The following is a 20,268-nucleotide window of genomic DNA, read 5'->3' as shown; positions in this document are numbered from 1 at the left end:
ATGGTAATCTTAATCCTACTCAAATTGTGGAATTTACTTCAAATAAAAAAGGTTCAGACTTTATACTAGAGATGAAGAACTTCAGATTTAGAGAACTACTTATGTTCCCATCCTAACGCAAGTTCAGATCGTAACAATGTTCAGAACATAACACAAGTTCAAAACGTGACACAAGTTCAGAACGTATATAATGGCTAGTGATTTGGTTCGGATTTCACATTTGGAATGAATTGATTAACTCAATCTTAAAGATTGTTTTTGCAATAGTTTAATATACAAAACATTTTAAATGATTGGCAAATCAATCTCGAGAAAAGTCACTTTATAAACGGAGAAACTCTACTTATGGAAAGCAAGACTTTTGTTGTATGGGCGATCAGAATCAGCGGAGATTCAGATTTTGTCCCTCAATGGTACTCAATCTTCTTAATACAGATCCGTCCAACTGTTGACACCTAAATTTTGGCGACATGTTTAGTCATTTATTGCATAAAAAAATTAAGGGTCAATCCCGACTCTTAAACGAAAAAACATCAATCAAATTGCATTTCTCATAAGCATTAGACCCACATGCATTTTAATTGAGCGAATGTGAAACAAATTCAATGAAGGAACGCACGAGCATAATTGAAATAGCAAGAAATCATGGAGGGGAGCTCGTAATAGAGAGAGATCAAAATAGGTGAGAAACAAAAGAGTTCTTTTCTGTGGCTATTGTTCCACCACATCCCTCTCCTCAGTGATTTGTAGCAAATTCCTTTGTTCCTGTGAGCCTAGTTGCGTCGCTCTTGCTGCTAATTGCTATTATGTCGCTGTTGTTCGCTGCTGTTTGCTGCTGCATGCTGTTGTTTGTCACTGTTCGCTGTTGTTTACTGTTGTTCGTCACTGTTCGCTGCTGTGTTGCTGCTGTTCGTTGCTGTTTGCTGCTGTTCGCTGCTGCTACGTCCTTGTTGCCACTGTTCGCCGCTACCACTGCTGCTGCTCATCATCGCTGCTCGCTGCTGATTGCTGCGTTGTTGCTGTTCGTCGTTGTTTTCTGTTCATCACTGCTGTTTGTTGTTCGCAATTGCTGTTGCGCCACCGTTCTCTTGTTTGCTCTTGTTTGCTTGCCGTTCATTGCTTTTCACTGTTGTTGCATACCTCCGGTTGCTTTCCACGATTTTGTGTCTTCGGTATCAATTTCTTGTGGTTAACTCTAACCAAGGTGAGGGTGAGGTCGGTTTTAATTCGTGGATTGTCAGTACATGATTTTAACTACATGTCATTAGTAAGTAAAACCTTAGGTTATATAGTTGTATTTTTTATTTTATTTTTGCATTAACCAAGATATATTATGGCATTTGGACCTTTAGACACTAAGGTCAAACCCTTAATATTATCTTAGTGTGACTCCTTGATCCAGTTTGTGCATGATATTTTATGAATTTTGGTTGTTGATGAATCTTGTGAATAACACACATTTTTAAAGCTCAATGAAATTTATTACTTATCGCGTATATAGGACATATTCGTAATTCATATTTTTAATTTTTTATATAGTTAGGTCAACACGTGTTAATTAGAATGTGTGTAGATTTAGGGTAATCCTTAGTTTTCATTAAACAAAAATCAATCAAATAAATTGTCATTAGGATCATGGAGCCTGCATGTAGGTGTAAAGTTGATTAGGCTCATAGCATGCATAGCATTCTTGCACGTCATCTAGTAATTAGTTCATATAAATCATTTTTTAATACATAACTCTAGAATTTATCCATGTTTTATTTCTTAAATTAGACATGATAATAATAAAAAAATAGAAAAATTAGTATAGATTGCACGTTAATTAGTCATAATTTCATGCACATTCATGCGTGACAATCATGCATTCGGCTTGCATATTTTTCTAAAGCAATAGTTTGCAAAAATCTTGTGATTATGGATAAAGATATGCTTCGCTTGCTTAGTGCGTTTAGGTTCTTAAAATCTTCCGCAATATATTTATTGTTTAATTATTGGGTGCTACTTTCCTGAGTACGTACCTGCATGATCAGCCCATATATGTTAGTGGTATAGGGTGAAAATGGATAAAGACTGCACGTAAAATATTTTCGAAATAAAAAGAAAAGGTACCGAAAGGGCGTTAGATTAATCTAGCGTAACCAAGTCTTCGTACTCATAAATCTCTGATTCGCAGAAGTAAAATATACTCCCACATTTTACTTGGGTGTTTAATCGATAAAAGACTGATTAGTGCTGGCTCTAAAAGGTAAGATAAATTTCATGATTGAATCGAGTATCAAGTTGTGGTCGGATGGGCTTGGGAGAGTCTGCACTAAATGCGAGCAATTGTCTCATGAGAGGAACCTTTGTTCCCGTTTAGTAAATCCGTTAGCCGTCCCCTAGTGGTTCACCTCCGGGAAGGTCGCGACACCAATGGGTAGATTGGAAGACGATCCCCAAAGACTATCCAACGGTTAAACTAGAAATAGAGGAGTATAAAAGGAAACCAAAGTACCGAGGAGCAGAAGCAAGAGACAAAGTCCATAATCTACAATTCCAAAGTCTGAGCGTACTTCAAACATATATACTTGTCTTCTGTGTGACAAAATTCATGATATTGAGAGAAGTACTGAAAGAGTGATTGAGTGAGATAATGAGATCTATCATACACTGAGTGTTATCACTCGTAATTGTAATTTCTTAATTAATCATCTAGTGGAATCCAATTAGTTGGCTATCAGCGTAAGAGAGTAGACGTAGGTTTGATCTAAGCCGAACCACTATACGTCTTGTGTTTAGATTTTCTCATCCCTTAAAGCTCCTTTTATTGATTACATTCTACTGCACACTTGCACAATTGCTTCCAAAGATTGTTTAAAATCTGAAATTTGCACTCTAAGTTCAACCATACTCTTTTTCTCTAGATCGAACTAGACTGAACCATGAGGGTACTATCAAAATCATGTTGCTACACCATAGGGCCCACTACTTAGAAACCACATTGGTCATGAGATTCACTTCTTGAGATATTCATCAAACATTCGAATAGATTGGGGGTATAGCATTAATCAACTATCAGCTCTATTACCATTCATTGGAAGCACATAGTAGAAGTTCGATACCTTCACTTGGAAACATCACTAAAAGAGAACCAAACTCCGAGCTTGTCAACAAATCACGCCGAACCTACCTTCACTCAAAAGCTTAAGTTAATAAGTTATATACCAACTAGGATGTATAAACCGCTCCAAACCACACTAATTCTCCGACGTGGGACTTTTTTAACACAGTTCACATAAGCATCTCAATACTGCAGATGTTCTCATGGGACTCTTTTGAGGTCAAGTCAAGCTTGAGATGGAGGAACTCCAGATCTGGAAGTCAAGCTCCTCCATAGCTGCCACCATGGCCATCCCCAACCTCGTCGTTCCATAGCTGTCCAGATCTCAGGCGAGCTTCATGACTATCGACTTGAGCTCGTCCCCCGTTTTGGTGGACCTTCGCCGCCTGCTTGTTGACCAAGTGTCCTTTGATTGCGCCCCCACAAGTTCCACGACGAGGACCGAAGCCACCAACTGCATGGGTTTAGCTCGAGGAATCTCGATGCGGTGATTGTGGGCTTGCCAGGTGCGATCAACAGGCTCCACAACTGAATCTTGATGCTCCGGGTAGTTTCTGAACTCGAAATTGAGTGGGTCGTCATTTCAAACCACCAATCATATAGTGGTTTGTGATAGTAAGAGGTTGTCGATTGAGAAATAATATGAGGGTTTGGCGTTCTCGGGGATTGCGAAACTTTTAGTCGCTAGCGAGAGCGATTAGTCGCCCAATTGTGCTTCAGGAGTTTGTGAATCACGGTGGTGTCGTGTTCAAGGTGTACGTGGTTGGTGAGAATGTGCAGTGTGTGAAATGCATGCCGTTGCTTGACGTTTCAGAGAAGGAGGTTTTTGGAAGGGATGGTGTCATTCTCGCAGGCGTTGAATTCGGCAATCCGCGAGGGCAAAGATGAGTCTTGGGAGCTCCGGGTGACCCCCGATCTATGGTCACTGGAGCCCGGTGACACGCTCACAGTAATGATGAGCTGAGGTCGCGGCGGGGTTGTCGGAGGTCGATTGCATGGAGTCGAAGATCTAAGTGGCGCTGGGTGAGCACCAATGAAGCCGTGGCCAAGTGAGACCATGCGTAGAAGATGGTGAACAGTGAAATTTGGTGCCTTGAATCTGAAAATAAGGCGAAGAAAAAGATGAACAGTGAAAGTTGTGCCTCGAATTTGTCGAGAAGAATATGAACAGTGAAAGTTGGTTGGGGTGATCAGTTCCGATCTGCTCCAATCCTATCCCACCTAGGAACTGAGAACCGGACTAGGAAGACCAGTTCCCAATTTCTGGAACCGAGAACCAGACCAACCGGTCCGATGCAATTCCTGAGCGGTCCAAAGAAACCGGTGGAGTTTCAACAAGCCAACCTTCTCCTCTCTCAACTTCATGGAAGACACTTGAGAAACCTAAGCAAAACAAACCCCATCACCACCACTCTACAATCTCACTCAAAGGACACTTCAATTCAGCTCAAGATTTGGTGGGCGTAGCGTGATTTATCCTCAAGAAAGCTCTCCCTAGTGAAGTTCATGCCCACCAGCATCATTCAAGCAAGAATTGACGACAATAAAAGATACAAGGCAGTTTTGGATTCTAAATTATTTGTGTGGAAAAGTTTAATAATTCATCAAGTGGTATTTTGAGCTAACACAAAAGAGTTACCGCAAGGAAAGCCAGGAAAAGAAATGGATCCAGTAACAGCACATGGGCGTCCTCTTCCACTTCCTTTCCTCAGCCGAGACCTCCACAGCTTACTCATCATCACCAATTCCAATCCCACCACCACCAGCAGAACTCTGAGGATGACAACCTCAGTAACAACAGCAGCTTCGGCCACTGCCTGAAACGGGATCGCGACGACTACTCCTCCACCTCCGCCGTTGCTACTTCCCCCACTTCCAATGGGAAACAAGTTGTTGTAGGAGGAGGTATAGAGGTGTCGAGGAGGCCAAGGGGGCAGCCAGCGGGTTATAAGAACGAGCCAAAGGCCCCCATCATCATAACCCGGGACAGCCCCAACACCCTTCGCTCCCACGTCGTGGAGGTCGCGGGTGGCACCGACATCGTGGAGAGTATGTCGGCCTTCCGTGAGGAGCTGAGATGGAAAGAGGGTCACTGCTGAGAGTCAAGAGAGAAAGAGAGGGAAAGAGGAGGCGTGAGATACTGAGAGGCGAACAAGGAGAGAGCTAATTATTAGGTTTACACTTTACACTAAGTTGTTCTTTAAGAAATAAATAAAAAAATTCAATCCGGTCCAATTGGTCCAATTCCCACCCTAAAATCGGGAACTAGACCGCCCGTCACCGGTTCCAATTTTTTGTAATTGGGGACCAGAACGGCACCCCTAGGATCCGCCCAGAATCGGTCGGTTCAATCCGGTCCGAGTAGCCCCCAGTTCGGGTGGTTCCTATTGCACACCCCTAAAAGTTGGTACCTTAAATCCATGTGAGCAATAGGGGTGAAAACGATTCGATTCAATTCGGGTTTCCATGATACTCAAACCGAAATGGAAGTATGCTTGACGCGACCCGCACTGCATATAGCTCAAGTCATCGGGTCGGGTTTTGTGTTTCGATATTTTTCTGTAGCATATAGAAAGGTAAAAGCAGCATAAACGATAGGTAGAGACTAAGATTTCTGTGCCGTTTCAGGAAAAAGATTTTCATCCTTTACTTAGGTAGAGACTACTGAGCTGAAATTATTCTCTAAAGTCTAAACAAACTAATTGCAGAACTCCATAAAAACTACTTCAGCACGTACAGTAACCAGAAGGACCCCTGCAGGCAACACAAGATGCAAATACAGCCAAATGTAAGGCAGGTTTTAACCGAGGTAAGACATATAAGAACAATATAAGTGTTTCTTGTTCATATTGACCGCACACACACCGGAAAGGAAGAGAAAAGAGAAACAAAACAATCAATGTGGCAACTCTGAAGGCCCAATGATTCCAGGAGCTTACATGAGGGAAGCTATCTATGACAGTTCTGGCTTAATAGGACTGGAGTTGCCGTATTTATATGGGCATGATAAACTAGAACGCCCGGAAAAGCATACAAGACTGTAAATTGAAAAATGGATTGATCTAAAAAGATTCGGTAGCTGTCATCAACATATTCAACAAAGGAACTTTAGGCGCGAATGATATCCATTCTGTTCTCTATTTTTTATTTTGTTTGTTCCCGCGAACAGATTTGGAATAGAAATCGATTTGGCAATGCAATTTCTTTTTTTTTTTAGGACAAATTTGTAGCCTAGAAATAGGTTTGGAATAGAAATGAGAAGTAGATTTTTTTTACTTTTCTATTTCTGGAATAGAAACAAAGATAATGAGTCTTTTCTATTGCTCGCCCTCGTCGCCTGCCGTTGCCCACCCGTTGGTCGTCCACCGCCGCTCACCAACCGTCCGCCACCGCTCGGCCATCGCCGCCCGGTGCCGTCGCTGCCTACTCGTTGTTCGCCGTCGTCCGCCTGTCAGTACCTGCCAACCGTTCGCCTGCCCTGTCCGTCGTCTACTCGCCGAGAATAGAAATTTAAGAATAACCTATCAAACAAATTTCTATTTCAAGAAAAAAAAATTTGTGTCATTATCAAATACTACTTTTTGCTTAGAAACTCGTATGAGGAAGAGAAAGTTTATCATTCGCAAGTGGAACAAAATCATCAAAGCTCTTTCAGATCATATATACCCTTGAGGAATCAAATTTGCTATCAATCACTAAATGTCTAATACAAATATGAAGAAGTAAATTCGCAATAAAAATAACTAATTTGTTTAACAAGTCTCAATCTCCGACTTCATCTATCATCAAGAGAAACCAAAATCGAGTTTGGCTCCATGGTCGTAGTTAACTACTCTACATTAAATTCACAATGAAAATGAGAACTGGAGCATCCATTGTAATATAGTAGGGTATAAATATTCCACAATAATACTTTCTCACCTGACTCAAAATATTCAAGTTCTTATAAGTCATCCTCAATCAAAAGTGAAAGTGGTGCAGATCGTAGCCAATCTTGAGCACATATAAGAGCCTCCGCCATGCTTGGGGTCAAGGAGCTACGAAACACATTGAGTACACGACCTCCTGTGCTGAATGCGGCCTCTTATGCAACAGTCGAGACGGGCATTGCCAAAATATCGGGAGCAATGGAAGAGATGATAGGATATCTCGAAGAATTTCACTTTCAACCAATTCAAGATATCAAAGTTTGGGCTATAACATTCACATCCTTCTCCGAAATATTTGTCTAATTCAGATTTTTTTTCCAAATATTGTTGTCCCATTTGGTTGAGATATTTTTCAGTTATAATGTCTGCACCAACCACATGGGACTTTAACACGCTCATTGTCCTTGTGCCCTTTAACCTTAAGTTGCTTTGAGGGGCATATACCAATGCAGTATTGTTCGAACAATAGCTTTAGAGATGTTATTACTTTGTCTCGTAAAATTTCCGCCCGCTTACTTTCATAAACATCACTAATCATCCAATTCACATACTCCCACTTATGTCGAGGGTCAAGTATACAGGCAATAAGCAAAGTCAGATTGATGTTGTTCACATTACCAAAATACTTCTTAAATTTGGTCTTCATTCTCTTGGCCATTTCCTACAAACTTTTGTCCTCATTCTTACAATGCCCATCAATCATCGTACAAACCTCAAGACATCTTTCGCCTTATCATTACTGGTGACACAAGAAGAGACTGATACTTTTAAAAATATATCATATAACAACTTTAGGAAAGGAAGAAATTGACAGGCATACTCGCAATCATCACTCGTAGGCAACCCTTTCACCTTGGAAATTTCTTCAACAAATTTGCTATCATGAATATCCAATAAGGTAAAAGCTTTTTGAAGCTTTAAAGCCGCTTTCAACACCATGTTTGTCGAGTTCCAATGAGTCTCCACATCCAAACATAGAAGACTCTTGGAGTCAATATTCTCTAATTTAGTGCACCTCTTAAACCGTTGCAACCTCGCAAGAAAAGACCTCACATAATGCACAATCAAGCATAATCTAACTATAGAATCATCTATATCTTTCAAGCCCTCTTTCACAATAAAACTCAATATATGAGGACAATATCTCACGTGGAGTAATTCACCTGTCAATACTAAAGAGTTCCAAGAATTAAGTCTCTTTTTCAAGTATTAAACTCCCAAGTCATTTGAACTTGCATTATCTACGGTAATAGAAAAAACTCCTTTAATCCCCTAACTAGTTAAGCATTTCTCAACCGATTTTCCTATAAGCTTAGCATAATGACCCCGGGATTAGACAAAAGTTCAAAATTTTCTTTTGCAACTTCCAATTATGGTCAACAAAACGAGCAATGTGACATGTAACTCAAATTCTAACAAGAGGTCCATGTGTTACTTGTAAGACAAACTCTTAGAGATATCTTAGAAAAATAATTTTTCAATTTGCTTCTTTCCTTCAAGTATAACTCATAACAGCCGTGCCTCAATGTGTTACGTGATTGGATTAAAAATTTCGGCAGGATTCTATTCACAAATCGTCAAAATCCCTCATTTTCTATGAACTTGAAAGGTAATTCACCAAGAATAAACATGGCCGCCGGGTCTTTTCAACTAGCATCTTGGTAAAATTTTCATGGACCCAAAGAACTACCGATCCCAATAAGTTGACCTGAGGCACTTTTCTGCCTTTTCATGATGTTCACATATGGGTCTTCCTAACATTTAGTTAAATGATGATGTATCGAACTGGTCTCTTAACCACTAGGACAACCAATAGGGGCCCCACAATATAAAAATTAAGCCTTTTCTTGATCAGAAATCTTTTTAAAGTGTTCCCACGCTATAGGTCTGCTCTTCAATATGTGACACTAGAATCATTTGCTGAAGATATCTAGCAATCGTACTATCTATGACACTTAGAACTTGCAAATTATTGTCACAATAAAAAATGTAGTCCTTAACACACTCTTGACAAGTACAAGAAAAGCTGGCAAGCACCAGCTCATTAACAAGAGTTTATACATAAATTACTAATCAAATTCAGTCACACGACCAGGTGAGACATGGAGCAAAAGTTACAAATGGAGCACCGCAAGGACAGATTATAAATAAAATCAGATACTAACCAAGATGACTGAAAAGTGGCATCTATATCTTAAGTTCTAAAATTGATACCTTCACTAGATGTTATGACAACTTGTCACGATATTTATTGATAAGTGCATTAAGTACAAATAGCAAACGGTAGATTCAGGGCATAGTATTTATCGATATGACAGGAAAAGTGAGAAGAGGTGAAATTGGAGCAGGCACCAGAATGACTAGAAATTTTTTTTTTTTTTGGTAAGTCGAATGACTAGAATTTCGACACAACCAAACAGATAAATTCTACGGTTGTTCCTAGTGAATGTAATGTATTATTGGTCATTGACAGATTGATATCACTGTGCAAAATCGATGATTCGCATGTGTTTCAGCATATAGAATGGACTCATCTGACAGTAATACTGAACTAGCAGCTTATTCACCTTGTGATTGACGAGGAATTCCTAAATAACTAGTTCTTTTGACGACAAACCTTTGCCTATTAAAGCAGCTAAATTCTAAATTACAGGCCTTAATTCTGAGATACACAAGATTTCTTCCAGTCTAAAGCATAACTTACCAAACAGCTTTTCCGGAGATGCACGGAAGTGTTTGTCCCAGGGTTGAGAATGTCAGCCTGAAGCCCTGATGCTGTTATGGCCTTAATATACCTTCGAAGTGCAACTGGAACTAGATCCTCAATGCATAAGCAGAACTGCGAGAATACTCAAAGCAGTCCAAGTACAAAAGAAGAAATTCAAATGTTCGGATCAGCAGAGAAGATTTACCAGGATAAATTTTGTTGACACCTCAATTTTCCTACTGGTAATGCTATCGACATAGGATGGTGAAGGGGTGAGGTTGTAACTTGCTATTTGAATATTAATCGTTTATAAAGAGTTACACATTGTAATTGTTGAGAAACACGTGTGAGTTGTGTTAGAGAAATCCCACATTGGATAATTGATGTAGTGTTGAACAGTTAATATATCATAGTTGACCCATAACTCATTAACTTAAGCTTTTGAGTGAAGGTGGGTTCAACTGGATATGTTGACGGGCTCGAACTTAAGTTCCCTCTTGGCAATCTCCTCAGGTGAAGGTATCGGGCTTCTGCTACGCGCTCCCAACAGTAATAGACTATATGAGAGTCGTGCTTAATCATTATAAAGGATCCGCAATTATCAACACTTACGTATCTTTTTTATTCCAGTCTATCGATTTATCAATTTATTAGTTTCCTATACTTGCGTTTTACTTTACTCTAGATTTATTTGTCCACCATTAGTAACTTCATGTTCGAATCTCCACTGAACCCGATTAAATAAAAACCAAAGATCCATCTTTGTGAAAGGCATTTCACCATGTGCATCAATACCAACAAAGTTGTGGAGAAATACAAGCGAATGTAACCCATAGTTCGAATGAATGCAACTCTAATGTAGAGAAATATTAAGGAAATCACAATGCAAAGTTGTATTCAACATGTCTCCTAAATGGGACATGCCAAAATTTAATTTAATATGAATTATTTTACTATGGGCCAGATTTCGATGGCATGAACGAGTTCAATTCCTAATGCGAAAAGAGACATTAGGGCGAAAATTCAGATGTTAACGGACTGCACGGCGACCGTTTCCAATTGCACGGAGCCAGCGTCGGTCAAAGTTGACCGGTTTTTCTTTTCTGTCGCATTCTCTCTTTCTTTTCAATATTTCTCCAATATAAAATGCTATATTTTTTTACATAAAATAGAAATAGATCACCACAAATACCATCAGCAATTACGTAATCGGCCACAACACAAAGCACGGAATAGCATGTGCTTCTCTGCCGAATTTTGTGAAGCTTGTACGAACACCCCTCAATAGACTTCAATTGCAATAGTTTCAATATCTTAGAGCTCACAGAGCCGCCCCAAAGGCTAATAATAACACATAACATCAGAGGCTCTCTCCAATAGCAAGACCTTGGTCAATGATGCATCCTTAATCAATGGGCACGGATTCGAATATGGTCCACATAACATGGTCCTTGGTTTGGTGACCGGGAAGGCCGTGTCCGTCTCCATAATCGTAAAAGCACTGAGACGCTCGTGCCAAGTTGAGACAGGCATTGAGAAAAGGCCTGAACCCGGAGAATGGGTAGTCCTCAAAAACTTCTTTGTTCATCCTCTTCCAGGTCTCACGCACCAGATGCCTGATATGTTCCCGCGCGGCCTCTTCCAAAGCGCCGGTTTCATTCATGTAGCATTCTAGCGCCTTGTAGTTGTCTCCTCGTGCCAATTCATGCTAAGCATGGACGATAAAGATGGGTCACTAACGTAAGTCCCTAGATTCATCTCACATTTGTATCAAAGAAATAAAAAAAATAATGGAACATCACTGTGAATAATTCGATAATGTGCAGTTTTTATAAGAGATGATTAACAAGGAAAGGACAACTATCAAAGTAAGTTACCGATGATGTACTGAGATCATCGTTGAATCGAAGGATCTTGGCGGAAGAATGCATGACGCCCGGGATTTTCGACACGTTATCAAGTCCCTCTTCCGTCGAGAAAAGTGCCAAAAAAGTCTTAAACCTTTTGCATTTGTGCCAATTTAGTCCTAAACCTTTTGTATTTGTGCCAATTCAGCCCTAAACTTTTTTGTCTTTGTGCCAATTCAGTCCTTCCAGCCCGATTTTGGCCCGATTTTGTTGACGTGGACATCGGCCGGCCGGCAGCCAATCACCGGCGCTGATGTGGATAACTTTTAATAATATTTTAATATTTTTTTGAATTTTTATTTATTTTCTTTTCTTTTTTTCCCTCCCCTCCCTTCTTCCTCCAACGATCGTTGGACCGGCGACCGGCTAGAGGCCAACGAGGTCCTCGCTGGCCATTGGCGAGGCTCGCCCTCGCCGCGATGGTGAAGGCGAGCCTCGCCCGGCCCGCCGGCAAGGTCAACCTCGCTCGGCCCCGAGGCTTGCCCTCGCCAAAGAACGATGAAGGCGAGCCTCGCCATGGCTGGGCGAGGTCGTGCCTCGCCCAGCCATGGCAAGGCTTGCCAGTGGCCAGCGAGGTCGACCTCACCGGCCTTTGGCCTCTGGCCGATCACCGGTCCGGTGATCAGCTGGAGAAAGGAGGGAGGGAAAAAAGAAAAGAATAAAAAAATTAATAAAATTTCAAAAAATTATTAAAATATTATTAAAAATTGTCCACGTCAGCGCCAGTGACCGGTCGGCGTCCACGTCAGCAAAATTCTGCCAAAATTAATCGGAAGGACTGAATTGGCACAAATGCAAAAGGTTTAGGACTGAATTGGCACCCAAAAAAAGTTTAGGACTAAATTGACATCAATGCAAAAGGTTTATGACTTTTTTGACACTTTTCCCCTCTTCCGTCACTATGTCTGTGGTTAGGAAGTAGCTATCCAACAGCAAAATCAGCCCTCCGATCGAATCCACCGCAACGTCCATGTACTCCTTCAGTGTCGGTTTAATGCCCTTGTTGTACCAATGGACCTCCTTCATGTACGCCTTGCATTCATCCGCCCACTATTGGATTGAAATTCGAAAAGTGTGTCAATCACCAAGTCGAGGGACGTTCTTTCTCCTACTTTTTCGGGATATACATTATAAGGTGAAAGATTTAGCAAGTCGAGATTACCACTTTTCGCATGTAAGGGATGGGGTTGATTCCTCGCTCTCTCATCGTCCAATACCCAACTTCGTTGGTCGTGTTGTACAAGACCATAAAACTATCTCTTATTGTTGGAGGAAGCTTATTGATGTCCGTGATGTCACACCTAGACAAGTTATCACTATTTCAACGATCTTATAAATTTTACCGTTACTCGAAAATGCGCTCCTACGCTGCCAGATTGCATCTATGAATTATAGAGTGCTTGTGTATACTTCGCCAGATTGCTAAGTTCCTTCCTGTGGACTGACTGCACTAAATTGAAATCTAGTTTAGCCAATCGTAGCAAAGAGGGGATCATGTCATGTTGTTTCTCGTACATGTCCATGAACCACCGAGCCTCCAACCTGTTTGGCCTCCAGTGGATTGGCATACCTAGTGCATGACTCACGTTGCTCGCTAAATTAGTGGGAACTTCGTCGAGGTTTAGATCCTTCAAATGCTTAGAAGCAAAGTTCCAAGCTTCATCAAGTATGGTTTCCCCTTCCAATCCATGAAAAGAAGCTTCATAAAGACCAAGAAGCCCCTTCACATCCTTATTGAGCAATTCGTTGAATGTGCCCGTTTTGTTCATAAACCTTTGAAACACATCTGTACATTTAGCAAAAGGAATGGTAAGGTAAAATTTGATGCGTCAACATGATTCACAAAAGGTTAACTAGTTAGCGACCACCTTGCAGTACTTTGTATCCATGTTGTCTGAGTAGCCGGAATCGAAGGGAAGTGGCATAGAGATCGTCCAAAAGCTGAGCATCTTCAGTCTTGTTATAGATGGAAATTAGAGCGTTCTTGATCTCTGTCTCAAATTGGTAACCTAGTCCTAGTCTTTGAACCACATCAATGAACTCGAGCTTGGCCACCTGGTTCATCTTCCTGCTGAACAGACCCCTGACTTCTTGTTTCAACCTTCGGAGTTGCTCGGTATATTTATCCTCCTAGGCACGTTAAAAATTCATAAAAATTGAGATCTTAATCACAGTTAATACATAAGCATAGTTGCATATTGCCTATCGTATTAAAACAGATCGATTCTCATTTTATTTCCAAAAACATTTGAATAGGCATTGTTGAGCTCGTGCCTATATGTTGAGAATATGCCATTTTGACCAGGTTTATTAATATCTCCTGTAGAATATTGTTGGGGTTGGCCGTATATTTAATAGAGTTGCTGTGGATGGGGTTGTGTAAATTGATGTTACGTATCTCGAATGTCGTATATAAATCATATACAGAAATGGACAAGAAGTATACATCCATATATCAATCTTTTTTGGTCAAACCACATTTCTATTTTAAAGTACAATTTTTCTTTTTCTTTTTTTCTATGTCGTTTTGGGATTTGTGGACTCATCCCATCAAAGTAAATAGAAAATGGGGAAAAAGTGCACTTCGGTCACCAAACTTAAGTTGTTTTTGTTGTCAATGTGGTAACTTAAACTTCGAACATAGCAAAGTGAAGCCGAGGTATTAATCGCTACCGAACAAAAGTCTAATATTCAAATAATCAGTGCCATCATGGAATAAAGTGTTACTGAAATTTGCTTAAATTAAACTTGAGTTACTGTTTTTGTAGTTTGCGAATTGAATATCCACAATAGTGCCGAGTTTTTCCACAGCATACTTTCAGCTACCAATGACATGGACATGAGCTAGCTTCAAATTGTCAAAACCATGGACCAAAAAATATGACAGGAAATTTTTCCAAGTTTCAGGACCAAATGGAAAAAAGATTGCAAATTCAATACTGAATGTGAATATTTTCCATAGTATTTAAGCTAGAGTGGATTTTATGCCGATAAAAAAAATCATTACCGTGTAATCAACACTGAGTGACTGCACAAAGTCATAGTCCCAAACGCTAGGTTGCCAATTTGCTGAACGTCTCACAATCTCTTGATCTTCAATCTTCAAAGCGCATTTCACGAATTGAGCTTCGGAGGAGGTGGAGGAGGACGAGGACAAGGAGGAGCGAAGGCGTCTAGAGAACAAGAGAGAGGGTTGATTATGGCGGATTGAGGAGGGGATGAAGCTTGTGAACAAAGCAGGAAGAGCCATTGCGAAATTTGATGCAAGTGACTCAGTATGCTCACCATCCTTTATATAGGTGTCGCTGTGGAGCCCCAGTCATGGAAAAGTTTGCAGATGCTTTCGGTGCAAATTTTTCTATTTACTCAAGCCATTCTCTAAGCATTGGAATTTATGTTCTTATTTTTTTTTATTTTGTTCCAAAATGGTTGTCCTCGACACACCACGACTGATTTGGATAAATAAAAATGCCGTGCTTCAAAACTAGAGCGGTCAAAATGGATCATAAATCCATTCATTCACTCATTTACAATCAGGTTGTAATGGGTTGCTTAAACATTAAAAATGCCGGGTGAAAATGAGTTTAAAAAATTAATGTTCAATCAAGTTGGGTCTTAATGGAAATTTAGAGTATTTGTTTTGTTTCTACATGCATACGTTTATATTTTGATGCCTCGTCCCACTTCACGTTTCTTGTTAACCACAAAGTAATTTTAGGTGAAAAGCCACCAAAAATCCTAAAACTTCCCAAATTTGTACATGTGTGACATTTTACCCTATATCAAAGTTTTGTCAATGAGAATCATTAAAATTCTGCCTACATGGATGCCAGAAAGCAAACAGGATTGAATGGCACCCACATGGCTTAAGTGAAATAATAACGTCATTGTTTTGGCTTAAAAATCATCTTACGAAAGCTTAACAGATGATAAATGTATCACATAAAGTTTATGGTGTTTATGTGACGAGAAAAAGTTTAGGTTAAATATATAACAAGAAGCACATTTAAAATATTTGGCCGGCACACAACACCAAACTATTACTATAACAATCAATCAATGTTGTGGCCAATAAAAAAGTTTCAAAAACTAAAGGATTAATACCACAAAAAACTCAAATTGGTACACTTGTGATAAATTTACCCAAAACTAATTTCTTGACCACTAAAAATCCCAAACTGGTATACCTATAATAAATTTACCCTTAGTTTTCGATAAATTTTACCATCAAATTGATGAGTTTGATGATACGTGAAAGTTGACAAATGTACTAAGTTGAGGTTTTACCCTTCCGTTTGTCACATGTGTAATAATTTAGTATGGTTTTCCATATTTAAGAGGAAATATTGCTAAAATTTGGAGCTGAGTTGTGTCCAGATCAGGTCCAGTTGGATAGGAGTCGATATAATTGTGTCACATGACAATGGATCAACATGATTTTAATGAACCGGAATATCTCACCAGAGGCACTGTTGAAAATATATCTCGAGTTTGAGCATGAAGATGAAAGTTTCCTATATTAAATAGGTTTCTGATTTTGAATAAATTTTCTAGTTGGAGTAAGTTTCTTAAAAAGAGATTTCCTATGTTGGATCCAATCGTATATCAGAAGTGGATGTTTTTTCTAAAGAGCATCAAAGAAGAGTTCTTGCTTGTCAATTACATCCCTAGTGTTTGAAGCCATGAAAATCTTATGTTAAGATTTTGTGATTTTCTTTGTAAGATTGATAGATTATTTCGTGAAGAATTGTGGAGCTGCTAAGTGAATATTTGGTTGTTCGTGTTATACTTAAGTGAGAGATGGTAAGCTCAATGGAAGGAAAAAAAGTGCATGTTCGTAGGCTATGTACAAGGTAAATGAGACTATCGGTTGTGGTGTCGGAATTAAATCCACCTATTATTAGCAAAAAAGTTACATTTGATGAGTCTCCGATACATTTAGGCAGCAGCGATTGCAATAGTGTTTATACGGATCCGAACGGTATTCAGTTCTAGGTGGAGTGGCAACTAGAAACTCTTAAAGTAGCGGGTGCTAATGTGGTAATCGACATACATGGTGCTTGTAGCAATATGGAGTTGGTAGAGTTAACAATTGCTCTAACTATTGAGTTTAACAAGGTGCATGTTCGATCTCTCGACATATATGGATGCAACGATGGTTTTTCTTTATATGTGATAGATGAAGTTGTGTCTGAAAATCCTTGTGGAGCAGTTAAATCCAGGTAGTTAGTGTTCTAATGAAGTCCAGGATTATGGCGAAGTTCAAGCGAGGCTTGGATTTGGACTTGGAAAATATCTGTGGCGATTGAGCCCATTAGAGCCTGTGGAATAATAGCAGTGAAGTTTGGATTCCAATGAAGCGATTGTGACTTGTTTCAAACGTCAAGCCAAGGTGGAGATTAAGCAAAATATTTATTAAGTTTGAGCATGAAGAGGAAAGTTTCCTATTTTAAATAGGTTTCCTATTTTGAATAAGTTTCCTAGTTGGAATAGATTTCCTAAGAAGAGGTTTCTTATTTTGAATTCAATTATTGCTTGTGTGTGTGTATATATATAAGTGGATGTTTTTTTTTCTGAAGAGCATCAAAGAGGAACTTCTACTTGTAAATTACATCCCTAGTGTTTGAAGCCATGAAAATCTTATGTTAAAATTTTGTGAATTCTTTTGTAAGATTGAAAGATTATTTCGTAAGGAATTGTAAGGCTAAACACTGAGTGATTTATTAGGTGTAATTGAGGACTGAGAAACACTGAGAGTGTTCGAATGATTCAAATATGGTTATAATTTCTTTTGTATCGCTTAATCTATAATGAAATTCTTTGCTGCTCTACCCGTGGACTTGAACCACATAAAATCTATTGTCCAATTTATTTTCTTGCTTTCTTTATTTTATTGTTCGATCGCTTATTTTCGCAACAAGCATTGTAGTGATTGATTTTTCACTAATGTGGTACTCAAGTGATCGAAAAAGTTACATAGCATTTGTGGTGTCCCTTTTCCCACAAAAAGCTCTACACCAAGAAAAGAAACACGCAGAAGAGAGAATTATGTAATTTCTATATGTTTATGTGTAACTTGTAACGAAGAGTATGTGAGCCTAATAAGATTATTCAATTGGAAATATGAACGATCAAAGGAGATATATGCACAATCCTGAGTAATATGAAAAATTAAGCAGATATCCTGATTATCTCTAACTATGCATCTTCTGACTTTAATTTTTACTAAAAAAATCAATAAAATATATTGTTTCCTTTAGCTAAACTAATAAAAGTAAATCAGCAACGGTAGACAAAATAGAAATAATTTAAAGGCCAAAATTATCATGAAAAGCCTATAACTTTTCACTTTTCTTTTTATGAAAACCATTATAAAAAATCATAGAACAATTCTCCCGGAGACCATCGAATACAAACAGAAAAAGAAGAAGAAGAAGCAAAAAGAGGAACGAAAATGAGTGGACTCACTAAGTTTTTCAAGAAGAAACAGTAAGAAAACGTCATAGAACGTTTTTGCGGCGTCCGGTCAGGGATAAATGCAGAGCACTGTAGAAGAAATAGACCGAACGCCGTATAAAACCCCAAAGCTCCAACATCTCCGCTCTCGTAGCCGAAGGTCGCTTGCTGTGGATTGCAAATACCACAAATAATCAGGGGTAGCAACTATGGGAGACACGCCCCCTAAAGAAGCAACATTCAGCCGCCCCTAATGAATAGAGCATCGCCGATACGAAATCGATATGAGTTTGGTTAGGGTGGGCTTTGAATTGTAGGATATGTCTTGCTTTAAAAATTAGACCCCACCAAACTACCTTTCCCTTGTACATTGTGTCGTACAACGCCCACAAATAGAGAATCTGCTTTCGACATGAACTTACGATGGTGGTTGTTTATTATGATTGAGAAATCATCAATCAAAGCGAAAGTCTTTGTACGTGAACGAGCTCTAACTGAACCTTCCATTTTTAATTCGTTGAACGAACTGTCCTATTACCTAAAGCACAATCTTAACAGAACTAGTCGAGGACAATTGTTATTGACCATTTAGTGAAATTATATCTACTGACAATAAAGTCAGATTCTATCTGAATCTTCAAGTATCTCACGAAGGAACACAAAATTTGGCTTACAACCCAAAAAGGCCCCCCTTTTAGCTTCCATCTATAGTGGCCGTTAGAGATTTGACATGACGATCAAAATGTACCATACGCCTCCCACGTTTGGGTGACCTGAATTGAGGGCAGGCGAAAAGACGCCTCAGAAAAGTGAAAAAATATTTGGTAGACTTCACTTTCCGCGTTAGCCATGGGCCGCTCCACTCCCTTACCACGTATCTAGATGGGTCCTGCTCGTCAAAGTTTTCAAAATTCTGTGTCTTCTCTCCCCGTACTCTTCTCTCTCTCCTTCCATCAATGTCGAAGCATGCTTCCTTACCGACAAACACTCTCTCTCCCTCTACCTCTTTGCTTCCTCTTCTCTTTTTCTTCGCTTCCTAGACTGCCCCTTTGGGCAAAGCAAATCATCTCTATTTGACAATCTTCACTCTGCACTTGACCTCTCTTCTTCAACCCTCACTTCCGCCATCTCCGAATGCCACACTCTTCTCACTCGGCAAAAAGACACTATAAGTGTCATAAGTTGTGTACGGAGATCACTTTGATGTCATAACTTTTTTTCGGATCACTTTGATGTCAACTTTTTTGAAAAACGATCACTTTAATGCCAATGCTGACATGGCTGCTGGAAATCTGACGCGGCTTTTTTTTATATTAATTTGCGATGATGACATGGCTCACCGGAAATCTGACGTGGCTCTTTTTTTGGCCGGAATTTTGGCCGGAGTCACTAAAGTGATCTCTTTTCCTCCGACTTGACACCAAAGTGATCCGAAAAAAAGTTATGGCACCAAAGTGATCTCTGTACACAACTTATGGCACTTATAATGTCCTTTTGCCCTTCTCACTCTCTCTCAAGACCCCTCCTCTCTTGCAGCCCACCCACCACGGACCTAGCTTCCATGCCTCAGCTTCCAAAACAGCAAGCCCGACAGCCTCGGACTCGTCCAGAAAGTTTTCTTCTTCCTGCCCGGGGTCGATCCGGCCAAGGGTCACGCCCAGATTATGGAAGTGGAGTTCGTGAAGAGCAGTGGGAGGGCCAAGGGCTGTCCCAAAATGGGAGGCCCCAGTTTGCGATTCTGGGTCCTCTAATTTGGGCAAGTCTTCACATATCAATGCTCTGGTTTAGAGGAAGAAGGAAGTTACGGTTACATTTAAGAAACCAGGTCCTCTTTTTTTCGCTTATGGTTTTGCTTTGGTCGCGAGGGATCGGCTGATTGATTGTATTTTGCAGGCAAGACTCAGTTTATAAATCACTTCTTGGTGAACAAGAGTTGGTACATTGTGGATTTGCCAGATTATGGGTGAGCTTTAGCACCTGGCTTTCGGCTTGCTTAAATTTCTCAGCTGTGTGGCAGCTTATAAATGCAAAAAAAAAAAAAAATCGTAGAATGTGAGCTAATATGTAAGCTTTGTTTCTTGGAATGCTGCAACTAATTGAGTGAGGTAAGTCAATTCGAAGTTATTAGAGTGGGAAACTGGAAAATCGTTGGATCACGACTTGTTG

General features: G+C 39.7%; 1 protein-coding gene across 1 annotated transcript in view; it reads right to left on the bottom strand.

Annotated features, from left to right (window-relative positions):
- The window catches only part of LOC130134779 ((+)-alpha-terpineol synthase-like), a 51,324-nt gene extending 36,428 nt beyond the window's left edge, over window positions 1-14,896 (bottom strand). Inside the window, exons 1-2 of the mRNA XM_056302459.1 lie at window positions 14,654-14,896; window positions 13,515-13,776 (exon numbers count right to left, since the gene is read on the bottom strand). Of these exons, the coding sequence (XP_056158434.1) occupies window positions 13,515-13,776; window positions 14,654-14,896 (505 nt within the window). The remainder of the gene's footprint in view (window positions 1-13,514; window positions 13,777-14,653) is intronic.
- Between the last annotated feature and the right edge of the window lie 5,372 nt (window positions 14,897-20,268).

Source organism: Syzygium oleosum, unplaced genomic scaffold (genome assembly GCF_021117445.2).
Source record: "Syzygium oleosum isolate NSW1041296 unplaced genomic scaffold, Sole_v2.1 Sole_v2.23, whole genome shotgun sequence".
Lineage (NCBI taxonomy): Eukaryota > Viridiplantae > Streptophyta > Magnoliopsida > Myrtales > Myrtaceae > Syzygium > Syzygium oleosum.
This window is presented reverse-complemented; position numbering and strand designations above follow the sequence as displayed.